This window comes from Rutidosis leptorrhynchoides, unplaced genomic scaffold (genome assembly GCF_046630445.1).
Source record: "Rutidosis leptorrhynchoides isolate AG116_Rl617_1_P2 unplaced genomic scaffold, CSIRO_AGI_Rlap_v1 contig22, whole genome shotgun sequence".
Taxonomy (NCBI): Eukaryota; Viridiplantae; Streptophyta; class Magnoliopsida; order Asterales; family Asteraceae; genus Rutidosis; species Rutidosis leptorrhynchoides.
Window position 1 is genome coordinate 24,507 of NW_027266468.1, and position 13,859 is coordinate 38,365.

At 37.4% G+C, this 13,859-nt stretch overlaps 2 protein-coding genes and 1 pseudogene across 2 annotated transcripts; all 3 read left to right on the forward strand.

Annotated features, from left to right (window-relative positions):
- Nucleotides 1-4,377: 4,377 nt before the first annotated feature.
- Nucleotides 4,378-5,271, forward strand: LOC139882010 (inositol polyphosphate multikinase beta-like). Its single transcript, XM_071866394.1, has one exon. The coding sequence runs from the start codon at nt 4,378-4,380 to the stop codon at nt 5,269-5,271; it is 894 nt and encodes a 297-aa protein (XP_071722495.1).
- A 507-nt stretch (nt 5,272-5,778) lies between these two features.
- LOC139882011 (uncharacterized) lies at nt 5,779-8,951 on the forward strand. The gene is made up of 11 exons (XM_071866395.1): nt 5,779-5,973; nt 6,241-6,342; nt 6,437-6,664; nt 6,741-6,823; nt 6,914-7,014; nt 7,126-7,404; nt 7,530-7,666; nt 7,754-7,924; nt 8,083-8,307; nt 8,476-8,709; nt 8,808-8,951. The coding sequence occupies exons 1-11, from the start codon at nt 5,779-5,781 to the stop codon at nt 8,949-8,951; spliced, it is 1,899 nt and encodes a 632-aa protein (XP_071722496.1).
- A 489-nt stretch (nt 8,952-9,440) lies between these two features.
- Nucleotides 9,441-11,909, forward strand: LOC139882012 (uncharacterized; annotated as a pseudogene).
- The last annotated feature ends 1,950 nt before the right edge of the window (nt 11,910-13,859 follow it).

Below are 13,859 nucleotides of genomic sequence, written 5' to 3' on the forward strand. Positions count from 1 at the left end.
AGTATGATCTAATTATTTATATCTAAGCATGGCTAGACAAAAAGCAGGAGTTAGGATCTTGTACAAGTTGATCAGAGAAAGGGAGTATGATTCAAAAATAGCATGTTGGTAGCCTAGATCGGATGCAAGCTGCATTCCCATGGCCATAGCTCGTGCTTCCGTGAGAAGGATGTCGGCGAGATCAAAAGTCGAGAGGAAGACCAGTCTCTCATGATTCCTAATCACCACACCAATTCTAATATTTCCGAGCTTGGCAAAAATAGCCCCATCAGTATTAATTTTAACATAACCATGTGGTGGTTTAGACCACTTCTCCAATTACCTTGGCTGCAGAGTATTGTCAGGTTGGTGCGTACAGGTCGCATCATAATCATCTTGCCAATTCCTCATTGTAATGCGGGTTTTGCGGGGCAAACTGCATTTTCCATTGAATAGTGAGTCGTTTCGATTTTTCCAAATGCACCAAATCTTGGTGTTGACAAGGTTCCATAACAAGTTGAGCAGTAATTCGTGTAACCTGATGTACCATTCTATCAAGTTCTCATTCGAAAATGAGGACGTGTCTATCATAGGCAGAGTTTCATTCCAAACCATAAGCGACCAAGGACAAGCAAGCAGCATATGTGCGAGATTCTCAAGGCATAAACCGCACGTAGGACAAGTCAAAATGACATAGCTCTGATGACTAGCTGATCCGTTGTCGGAAGACTGTTATGGCCTATTCGCCAAAGAAAAAAGCGAACTTGGAAGAACTCGTAATTTTCAGATCAGGTCCCAAAAAAGATTAATTCAGGCTGCTGATTATAGTGAGCATGTCGCTGCTTCGACAAGTGATATGCACTTCTGACGGTAAATTTACCGTCTTGAGTCTCCGACCAAACATAGACATCATGGCCCTGTGATTTTAAGTGAATTATGGATATTGTGAAAGCTACCTCACGTGAGAAAACTCTCTTCAGTAGCGGTGTATTCCATTTGCGTTCACCCATCACCATAAGTTGAGAGGCCTAATCAATACGGCCATTCCAAGAGGGAGAAGGCAAGATCGGTATTTTTTAGTTTGGAATCCACTTGTCCCTCCAAATGTTGACCTGACTTCTGGTGCCTAGTCTCCAAATACTTCCTTTCTCAAGTAGCTCTCTGTCTATTAGGATACTCCTCCATGTATAAGACAGATTTGATCCTAATTTGGCATCCAGAAATCTTACGTGGTATAGTATTTTCCTTTGAGGGATTTGGCAAGCAACGAATCTGGGTCCTGCATCAGACGCCATCCTTATTTTGCGAGGAGGGCTATGTTGAAAAGTTTCAGGCCTCGAAATCCAAGTCCTCCTAGTTTCTTAGCATGTACCATTTTTTTCCAGCTAACCCAACAAATCTTGTTATCTCCATCCCATCAAAACCGCCTAATGCTCGTCACAATATCCTTATGATTTTTCGAGGAATCTTGAAGTACGACATCGAGCTATCATTTATGCATTCATATTATATCGACACTTATAATTTTTATGATCCATATAAGACAAAATATTTATTTCGTCATTTTCCCTTGATAGTTAAAAAAATTCTATGAAATATGGTAATTTAATTAAACTTTTTATGAGTCTCGAAAATTCTATATATAAAAAAATTCGCATGAGTTAGTGATATGTGTTATTATACCATATACAAAAAAAATTCTCCTATATAAGAGCTTTTTCAGTACTAAGTTGATGAAGTTAAATTCAAATCAAGACTTTTTTCTTTCTTTCTTTTGCTAGACTATAGATTTTAATTTTTTTTTTAAAGTTAGACTATAAATAGAAGATTCAAATATAAACAAGGATATGTCCGCGCAAAAGCGCGCAAAAGCGCGGTTAATGGTTCAAGTTTGGTGAATTAGAGTTGATTTTAATTAGTGCTGTTTTTGTATTGAATTGAGCCTGCAAACTGAAGATGGGCTGGATCCACAGTAAGGCCCAGCAACTGGGCTGAGTTTATGTTTACATGAAAATTAGGACTAAAGTATTTTTTTTTTTTTTAATTTGTGATGACTATTTTGCTGATTTTAAAGTTTTGATAATATGGAACGGTGGGTGTTAGGTGTTGCGGAGGAAGAGAGTAGGAGAGGAAGAAAATAGAATTAAAAGTGGAAGATCGAATCTTGAGGCTGGAATTGAGCGATCTATTTTTTCTTTGTGAGTGGAATGTATGTTTCTATGCTTGGGTGTTGTTGTAATTCAACTTTTATTCTTAATTGTTTAATTGTTTAGTGTTGTATTCAAATTACAGAAAGTATTGATTTTGTCCTTGATTTCGATGTTGGTTGTAAAGATGGTGATTCAACTTCAAAAAATATAACTATATGTCATTTCATTGAACCCGGATGACAGTGAGGAATGGCGTATCCTCATGACTCCATTGCTGTGATGTATGTTCTCGGTAATAATTTACGTTTTTCATGTTTATTTTTATTTTATAAATTGAATTTAATGGACTTGAGGGCTAATTTTTAGTTAGTTAATGTGGAATTGAGTGGTCGCCATGTATATTATGATGAAGCTATTTTATTTTGGTGTTTTTGTTTTGGTCCAAGATGATACAGTTATTATTCATAAAAAAAAAGATGATACGGTTATTATATTCTGGTGACAAATTATTTTATATATGGCGGGTCTAGTTGAGTCGATCATGGATGTTTTGGTGTGGAAAGTTTTGAAAATACAAATCTGTTTCGTTGCAAATCAATTTGGATGTCCTCTCTATATGGGTATGTAAATCAAACCGGTTCAATTTGTTTTATTTGTTTGGTTTACGTTTCTCTCTTCGTCTGCTCTCTCTCTTAATGCGGTCAACATCCACGGCCCGCGCCTTTTTAAGAGAATTCCATTGTATTTCAATTACTTTGGGGGAGGTAAATATGGTCGGCGACCTATTTTTTTTAAGGTTCGGAGACGGTCGATGTAGATCGGAATCTGCAACTTCGGATCTAAATTTTAAGCGTGGTTGATTTTCTAATTTTTGTTAATAGTGGTCGATCTGTGCTTTATGCCAATCACTTTGTGTGTGAGCTGAAGTAGTTATGGTTCAAATCGGTGCGGCGAATCCGCACCGGCGAAGTTCACTGTCGGTCGTGCGGCGACAGTGGGTTGTAGCTGCTTCACGGAGTTCTTGTTGTCCATTTAGTTGGGCTGTAGGATGGGGGTACACATTTCCGTTCCCGACTATCGCATCGTGCGATTGGCAGTTCAACCGTCAAAGGTTCTGGTTTCCCAGATCTCGATCGGCTTCATCTGACGGACGAACTCGGAATTCCTATCGAAGAGAGAACACTGCACGCGTTCAACGCGTTTACCGCGGCTGGCCTTTTTTGTCCGACGCGAATTGCAGCGTGTTCTCACGCCGCCAGATCTGATTGGCTGAAGATGTTTGTCTTTCAATCTGTACGCGCGACTATGCGTTACTCGCCACAGTTTTCTAATATTACTTAAAGATGTGGATTAAATTTTTATTAGATCCAGATCGTGACTGTCAAAATAAAATAATACAATCCAGATCTGACTCTCATACTTTGGGCCTAGCCCTGTCGTCTAGACTTTGATCGGGCCGAACAAATCTAAGACCCACGTGTTTAATCTTGGTCATATTAAATCCAACGGCTACAACTATTTGTTCTCTTCTACAATGCTACTTGCAGTATTTTATTTTAAAAAAATGAATCGAATTCGATTCCAACCCCATTAATTTGTCCTCTCTCCATAAATTCTTGATTCTCCTTGCCCAGTCTCTCTCTCTCTCTAAAGCAGCTCTTCTTTTTGGGTATCCACTATCACTATTTTATTCGTCTAAGAAGTAAAACCACGGGTATGTGCCAAAGTTGTTCTTTTTTTTTTTCCTTTAGGATATTTTAATTTAAAGGAAAAAAGTAGCGATTTTTATAATCTTTGGAATCGTATCTTCAAGATGGGTACTTTTTGTCAGTTTTAAATTTTCAAGTGCCGTGTATATATACCCTGATTTTTCTGAATAGAAGAAGACAAGCTTTTCTGGGTTTTTTATTTTCTGTTTCAATGGAGTGTTTTATTTGATGATTTCGGGATTGGGTTTGACATGCATGGTCGGATCTGCTAAATTTGATGATTTCGGGATTGGGTTATCTTGATTTTGCAATATGGGGAATGGGGAAATATTGCTTGTTAGAATGGTAAGTGTGATAAATTGATCATTGATGCTTGTTTGCAGCTATGGATGTCATTCACTATGAACTCAGCTCATATTCAATTTAGCAGTAACTGTTTCATTGAATGCCTCAGAATGTTGACTTTTTTTGTTCCTTCTTCTTTAAGTTAATTTGATCAATGGATCGAAACAAATGGTTGGTTTTGACCTTTACAGACTATGCTGAAGGTGCCAGAGCACCAAGTTGCTGGTCACAAGGCCATTAATGGTCAACTCGGACCCCTTGTCGATGATTCTGGACGCTTCTACAAGCCTCTTCAAGGTGACGAACGTGGATCCACTGAGCTGGCTTTTTATAATGCATTCTCGTCCGATAAACGGATTCCTGATCACATCCGTGGATTTTTCCCAGTCTTTCATGGCACTCAGCTTGTAGAAGCATCTGATGGATCCGGCTTACGCCCCCATATTGTTTTGCAAGATATCGTTTCTGGTCGTGTGAATGCTTCCATCATGGATGTCAAAATTGGTTCCAGAACATGGTACCCTCAATCGTCCTATGAATATGTCCAGAGGTGTCTTAACAAAGATAAGGAGACTACAAGCTTAGCCTTGGGTTTCAGAATTTCTGGATTGCAGGTTTACGAGAAAAAACAATCAGGATATTGGAAGCCTTCGAAAAAGATTGTCCAACAATTCAATGCAGATGATGTTAGATCAGTTCTCAGGAAGTTTGTTTCTTCCAACGCGTCCGCTTCAAAGCCAGATCATGCTTTTGCGTCTACTGTCTATGGTGAAATTCTTGCACAGCTCAAGGAGTTGAAAGCATGGTTTGAAGAACAAACAGCTTACCATTTCAATTCTTGCTCTGTGCTCATGCTGTATGACGAACAATCTTTGTTGAAAGGAGCCGAGGTTAAACTCGTTGATTTCGCTCATGTCATGGAAGGTAACGGAGTCATTGATCATAACTTCTTAGGTGGGCTTTGTTCATTGATAAAGTTTATCTCTGATATTCTTGCTGATCTAAATGAAAACTCAAATGGAGCACTCGAAAAGGATTCCGAGGAAAGAAGTGCAGCTACTGAGAATGGTTCTCATTTACAGAAGTGATATTCCATAATGTGGCTTTCTGGTTTAGACTTGAGAGGATATAGGAAATTTAGCTTATTGTAAGTCTTGCTGGATATAAGTCTGAATTTGATTTTGGAACCGAACCGTTCTTCATGTTTGCTCGATTTCAAAAGGAAAATCATACTAATAAAAAGCATTTTTTTTCATCAGTATGGTTTGTCTTTTTATTTTATTTTTCCACTGTACTTGGTACAAATATTTGGTCGGCGAGTCCATGGCGCAATCGATTCCTTTATGAATTAGGGATTAGGGTTCGAGTAAAAAAAACAATTGCTGGAGGAAGACTGCGTATACAGTAGAAAAGACAAGCATGCATGGTTTCATTCAATGTAATTTAAGAAAGACTTCCTTTGAAAAAAAAAAACAAAACAAAACAAAAGATTTATTAAAAAAAACTTAATAAAAAATTACAGTTGACTAAGGTCAAATGTGAATCAAAATCATTTATTAGCTGCTAATGGCGGACTTATAATTATTGGCTTAACAATGGCGGACCGAGCATCATCATCGATATCTCCTCCTTCCTCGCATCTCAACGTGGCTGCTAGGAAACCCGCCACGTTTCACGCGCCGCCTTGTCGATCGACACGTTATCATGTTCCTTCTCACACCATCTTCTCTCTCATCCTTTCTGCGATTCTCGTCACGGCCACTGACTACCAAACGTCACCACCGATCATGGTATTTCGACCTTTTCCCCCTTTATATGGGTTTTATTGGGGTTTAACTTTCTGCTTACTAAAATCAATTTGAAAAGCTACTGACTATAGAAAAGATTGAAACTTTACTAAGAAAAGTACTTGTACTAGACAAACAATGTGGGCGAAATTGTGTCATAGAGTTATGCTTCATTCTTTGTCATTGAAAGCTACAACTACTAGGTAATGGGATTCTTTTGTACATTGTTTGTTTATAGGTTTTTGCATTTCCTGTGGATTTTCTGATCAGGAAAGTGAGAATCACAGTGAATGTTCGGAGAAGGTACTTAAAGCTTCGAGATATAAAGAGGGTTTCAAATTATTAGATGCTGGCTTCTTCAATGAAACTCAGGTGATTCTTTTTTTAATGAGAACCATTTTTGAAATGGAAATCGTCTTTGGTCATGTTGTGAACATTATTAAGAGCGTTACCCTTTTTCATTTAGACTCTGGAGATTGCTGCGGGAGCTAAAGAATTCAATATTCCTATATTTAGAGCGAACCGTAAATTAGTTGCTTCCGAGAATGGTGGGTTGAAAGATCCTTCTGTTTTGGTTTTTAATTCTGGATGGCACAGAGAACAAGAAACTGAAGGAGCTACCGGAAAATTCAGTTATCCTTCAGTCACCGGTGTAAAGAGGCCTGAGAGTGAAGAAGATATTGCCTTCATGAGTGTAAGTTCTGGCTACTTAGATGCCAAGTCTGTTGGGGGGTTTATCTTATGCTCGACTTTTGTTGATCTTTCACTAGGTTCTTGAATTGGGTGAACTTATTAGGACAAAGCAAATTAATTCCCTCGAGCTTGCACAGATTTTTCTGAAACGATTGAAGAGGTAAGGGATATCTTACTTCATAGTTGTATTATGTACATGTTGAAAAGTTATTTTTTCATTGATGCATAGAGGCAAATTTCATAAAGCTAGGTACAATGGTGCTCTAGAAGCTGTGGTTACCTATACTGAGGATTTAGCATACAGTCAGGCTAAAGAAGCTGATAAATTGCTTTCTGAAGGGATATATTTGGGTGAGTCTTTTATCCTCCGTCTCCTCATAATTGGAATGGTAGAATCAAATAATACTTTGAAATTTGAATACTAAATTTGTATTTCCTTACTTACAATTGTGTTCTCTGTAGGACCACTTCACGGTATTCCTTATGGGTTGAAGGATATTATAGCTGTACCCACTTACAAAACAACTTGGGGTTCAACAAGTTTCAAGGATCAAGTTCTTAATATTGAAGCATGGGTTTACAAAAGGTTGAAATCTTCTGGGGCTGTTCTTGTGGCTAAACTGTCTTCTGGATCTCTGGCATATGACGATATCTGGTTTGGTGGAAGAACAAGAAACCCTTGGAATATTGAGGAATACTCGACTGGTTCATCAGCTGGGCCTGCTGCGTGTACCTCAGCTGGCAAGTTTTCTCCCCAACATGTTAACATACCCTCTTCTGTTTGTTCCCATGCATTATAATTTTCTGATCAATGTTAATCCCATGTATTGTAATAGCAATGTGTTGTGTCTATTAATCTTAAACAGGTATGGTCCCCTTTGCAATTGGATCAGAAACAGCTGGCTCCATATCCTACCCGGCAGCTCGTTGTGGTGTGACCGCTCTGCGCCCGACATTTGGCAGTGTTGGACGAACTGGTGTAATGAGCATTGCAGAAAGCTTGGTAATCTTTTAGATTCTCTGCATACTTTCTTTCTTTCTTTTCTCTTTATGTCCACTTAACTGTAGAGCATACTCGTTCATTCAACAGGACAAGCTTGGTCCCTTTTGTAGAACAGCTGAAGATTGTGCCTTAGTTCTCGATATTATACGAGGGAAAGATCCAGATGATCTCTCATCAAGAGATATTCCTCTTGAGGATCCATTCTTAGTCGACATTACAAAACTTACTGTGGGTTATTTGGAGGATGCCGAGATGGAGGTTTGTTATCTATCTTTTCTTCTGCCAAAGGAAGACTTTCCTTTTTTCAATTAAAGAACTAACCTAGAAATCGAGTATCATCAGGCCATGGGCCAATATTACGAATTTGACAGCCATTGTTTTACAAAAGCTGGCTTACTCATTGACTTCTGCACCAGGTTGTTCATGTTCTGGAATCAAAGGGTGTCCACATGGTTCCTTTTAAATTGAATTACAGTGTTGATTCTGTTCAAGGTATTCTCAACTTCACAATGGATGTTGAAATGCTCGCCCATTTTGACGGGTGGCAACGCTCTGGGCAAGATGATGTTTACGAAGCACAAGACCAATGGCCTGTGGAATTACGCCGTGCACGGATAATTCCTGCAGTAGACTATTTACAGGTCTGTTTTCCATTAAATCAATATGGAGAGGCAATTAATATTCTGTTTACTACAGGAAAACAACTTCCAGATTCTAATTTCCTAATAAGAAGTACATCTTCTTGCAAATTTTCCACCACAGCACAACTTGAGAGTGTTAGAATATTAATCAAATTGTTTTGATGGCAGGCACAGAGAGCACGTGGGAAATTGATAAAGGAAGTGAAACAAAGTTTTAGTGTAGATGCATTGATAGGTAATGCAACTGATTGGGAAAAGGTGTGCCTGGGAAATCTTGTGGGAATGCCTCTTATCGTTGTTCCGACTGGGCTCAAAAACATACCAAATCCACCTTCCTGCAGTACACGGAGGAGAACCACCATCACTACAGGCATATACGCTCCTCCACAACATGATCACATCGTAAGTTCTACTCACCCAAGTATCCAGACTATATAATATATCATCTCCCAGGATTTTATATTAAGCCAAGACTTGGTTTTTCGTTTTTGTTTGTGTAGGCATTAGCATTAGCAATGGCTTATCAGTCAGTGACAGATCACCACAAGCAACGTCCACCTATTGACAATCTTGGGCCAAACGACGTACTATCCGATCCGCCCGCCGCCACCATGCCTCCTAGAGTGTTCAATCATCTTAAATAAAAGCATATTTTCCTCCACGAGTTCGCCATTTTTATTGGCTGGAGTACACACCATGGCCAATACTTGTGTCGGTATGCTGGAATTTTACCATAGAAAACAAAATGTTGTAATCCATATAGACTTAAGTCACTGGGAAAGTTGATTTTGCGTAGGAAGATTTTTGCTTTGTTTATGAAATTGTAGTCGAGCTCATCTTTTAATATTTCGTCAAATAATCGAAGTAATATTTCGTTTTATGATTTTGTCCTGAAATTAATACCTAACGAAAATCATTCGAAGAAGATAAAATCCAAAAATAAAAAATAAATACAAAGTGTAGACTGGGAGCATCACCGACGTGGCTGCTAAGCATCCCGCCACGATTCACTCCCCACCGCTAACTGAAGGCAATTCAAACGCCACGGATTGAAACTTTGTGTCTTGTAGTACAAGTTTCCTTAGAAGAGAGTTTCTAGCCCTCTGTAAAAACAGGGGAGAACTTAAAAAACTATGTGGGCAAAATTGTATGACAGAGTTATGCTTCATTCTATGTCGTTAAAATCAATTCTTATACATTTTTTGTTTATCGGTTTTTGCACTTCCTGTGTTTTTCTTGATCGGGGTAATGAGAATCCTGATGAATGATCGGAGAAGGTCATTAGAGCTTCAAGATACAAAGACGCTTTCAAACTATTAGATGCTGGCTTCTTCAATGAACCTCAGGTAACAAACCTTTTCGAAATACAAAGTTATCCTGGTTCATTCATGCTCTGAATATTATTATCAGTGTTGTCCTATTCATTTAGATTCTGGAGATTGCTGCGGGAGCTAAAGAAATCAGTATTCCTTTATTTAGAGCGGACCGTAAATTAGTAGCTTCTGAGAATGGTGGGTTGGAAAATCCTTCTGTTTTAATTTTCAATTCTAGATGGCACAGAGAAGAACTTGAAGGAGCTAATCGGAAGTTTAAATATCCTTCTGTCACCGGTGTCAAGAGGCCGGAGAATGAAGAAGGTATTGCCTTCATGAGTGTAAGTTTCTTTATGCTGAGTCAGTCTCGGGATAAATTTATTCTTAAACATGCTCGAATTTTGATGGTCTTCGTTAGGTTCTTGAATTGGGCGAACTTATTAGGACAAGGAAAATTATGTCCCTCGAGCTTACAATCAGGCTAAAGAAGCCGATAAATTGCTTTCTGAAGGAATATATTTGGGTGTGTCTTTAATCCTTTAGTATTAGAGGACTAGCAAATGATACTTTGATTACTATATTCATAGGTCTTACCGACAATTGTGTTGTCTATAGGACCACTTCATGGTATTCCTTATGGATTGAAGGATATTATAGCTGTGCCTGATTACAAAACAACTTGGGGCTCAACAAGTTTTAAGAATCAAATCTTTAATATTGAATCCTGGGTTTACAAACGGTTGAAATCTTCTGGGGCTGTTCTTGTGGCTAAACTGTCTTGTGGATCTCTGGCATGTGACGATATCTGGTTTGGCGGTAGAACGAGAAATCCTTGGAATATCGAAAATTCTCGACCTGTTCATCAGCTGGCCCTGCTGCGTGTACTTCAGCTGGCAAGTTTTCTTCCCAAAATGTTAATGCCCTCTTCTGTTGGTTTTCATGCATTATAAATTATATTATATTCTCCCAGATCCATGAGTATTTGTAACAGGTATGGTCCCCTTTGCTATTGGTTCTGAAACATCTGGCTCCATATCGTACCCGGCAGCTCGTTGTTGTGTGACCGCTCTGCGCCCGACATTTGGCAATGTCGGACGAACTGGTGTAATGAGCATATTAGAAAGCTTGGTAATATTTCAGATTCGCTTATTTCTTTCTCGGTAGGTTTGCTTAATTTTAAACTATTCTCATTCATTCAACAGGATAAGCTTGGTCCCTTCTGTAGAACTGCTGAAGATTGTGCATTAGTTCTTGATACGATTCGAGGAAAAGATCCAGATGATCTCTCGTCAAGAGATATTCCTCTTAAAGATCCCTTCTCAGTCGACATACAAAACTTACCGTTGGTTATATGGAAGATGCCGAGATGGAGGTTGATTTATTGCTCTATCTCTCTTCTTTTTTCAAATAAGCCTTTTATATACTTGGCAGCCATTGTTTTGAAAATTGACTTGACTTAGAATTCTTTACCAGGTTGTTCATGTTCTTAAATCAAAAGGTGTTCGCATAATACCTTTTAAACTCAACTACACCATTGACTCTGTTCAAGGAATCCTCAACATCACAAAGGATGTCGAAATGCTCATGCACTTTGATGAGTGGCAACGCTCTGGGAAGACGATGTTTATGAAGCTCAAGACCAATTGCCTGTGAAATTACGCCATGCACGGATAATTCCTGCTGTAGACTATATGCAAGTATGACAATTCCTTATTATATTCACATTCTGCTCATTCATTACTATTTTTAAATGAAACTAATTTGTTGGGCAGGCTCAGAGAGCACGTGGGGAATTAATCCACGAGGTAAAACAAAGTTTCAGTGCCGTCGATGCATTTATCGGTAATGCAACTGATTGGGAAATGGTCTGCCTGGGAAACCTTGTAGGCCTGCCTTTGATTGTTGTTCCGACCGGACTCAAAAATATATCGGATCCACCTTCCGACGGCACACGGAGGAGAACCACTATCACTACTGGCATATATGCTCCTCCAGAGCATGATCATGTTGTAAGCTGCTGCTTAAACTTGTTAATTATTTTCTACTACCTTCGTCCCAAAATACTTGTCGATGTTAAATACTTGTCGATGTTATATGATCAAAATTGACAACTATTTGAGACGGGAAGTAATATATCCCCAACGTTTTGCCATCCCCACCATTTCCTATGTATATTTTGGTCTTTCTTTTTTGTTTGTGTAGGCATTAGCATTAGCATATCAGTCGGTGACTGATCACCACAAGCAACATCCACCTATCGACAATCTCGGCTCAAATCCTTTCTTGTAGGAAAAGTTAACGAATTTGTAGTCCATATATACTTAGTAAATGCTAATTAGGACGTTGTTTGTTTGTTGGGTGGGTTTATATATTATAATCATCTTGAACAAGATGTATTTGGTGAAGCGTGTAATTCAAGTAAGCATAATGTCTCATTCGAAGATAGACGAGATAGATTTAGAATTTTCCTTTTCTCATTCGATTTTAGACGAAATTAAGGAAATGGTTGACTTATGAGTAGGGATGGCAATTGTATCCGAATCCGCGGAGATCCGTTAATTTTTATCCGTCATGGAGCGGATTTGGAGGGTAAAAAATTCCCATGGATACGGAGACGGATAGAAAAAAATATCCATTTCATAAATGGAGGCGGAGACGGATATGAAATTTTATCCACGGATATCCGCTATAACTATTGTATCTAATATATTTAATTAAAATATTTTATTCATCATTGCATTGGATTTGATTTGTAGGTTGTATGAATGTAGTACACGTTATTTTTTTTATGAAAAATATCCACAAATTAAATATGAATTATGAGAGATCAACTTGCTTTTAATTGACTTTTATTTCTATTGTCACTCATTTAATGACGAAATTGAATATTGTAACTTAAAAAAAAAAAAACTAAATACTGTAAATGTTAATGTCGTTTTTAGCCAAACAAGAGATTATCCAATAAAATTAATTGCCGTCCTCATAAATGAAAACTTGAATCTTGGAATCAACTATATAAACATACTTAAATCCAAATGTTAATGCACTTGCTAATTAAATTAAAACCGCTAAGATTTCTTTACGTGTCAAATACTAACATATCGTACAAGGTAATGTTAATTAATCTTTTTCCTAATGATGATTCCATCCAATGTTTAGATCTTGGGGGAAAATAATACTGTGTAAAAAGTTAACTGTTTTAGGGAAACCTTTTATTTTTTTTTCAGCTAACTTCGAATTTGGTGGTACGTATTTAATGCTGATTCTTAATTTTGGAAAGTAACCCAGAAAAGGTGTCATGAGAAACATGACACAATCCATTGCATTTTCTTAATTTAGTAATCAACAAATTAAATGTCACTCTCGATGAAAAAGACTTATACGAGGAACAGAAAGAAAAGGAATTAAAAATAAAAAACTATAATAAGGGTGCGATGTTATGTGTCTGGAACTTATTTCGTCTTGTTTGCTTCGTACATTCTTAAAATACGTGTTTTTTAAAAAATGACACACGTTTTCAAAATATATTTTTTTAACTACTTTCAAAATAAGACGGAACGCGCTCCATCCAGGAAATTACAAAATGAATACATCCTGAGGATTAAATTAAAACTGTATTAACTAGAAAAATCGTTCAACACAAAAAATCGTTCATCTTCCAAAAGTGAAAAAGTAAATGTTGAAAGTTAGCCGATTTGGTTAAAAACTGAACTGAGAAGAGAACCCTGTGAAATGATTACACGTCTGAACATTTCCTGATTCGTTAAGAAATACTTTCCCGTGTTCAAACCAAATCTAACACCAACTTCTATCACCAAATAAAATTACAGTAAGCTTTTTTAAATATTTATAATACTACTCCCAGTGTTATTATCTTCATTAAAAAAATAAAATCAAAATAAAAATAAAAATAAAAATCACGGTTTACATCAAAGAAATAAAAGTCACGTGGTTTTCTCCTTAAGAAATAAGATCACGTGAGTTTTCTATTCAAAATATATACTCTTCCATCTTTAATTAATTGTCACGTTTTATAATTTTTATGTAAAATGTATAAAAATATATCGATTAATTAGGGATAGAAGTAGTATAAGTTAACTTTTTTTTATTAGGCAAGGTTACTCATGTCATGAACCTTGGAATTTGGATAAACTTGGATTTATTTAGATATGCTTTGAAGCATTAATAATGTCTATGTGATGCATGGATATTATAGCATATTTCTTAATCTCACAAAAA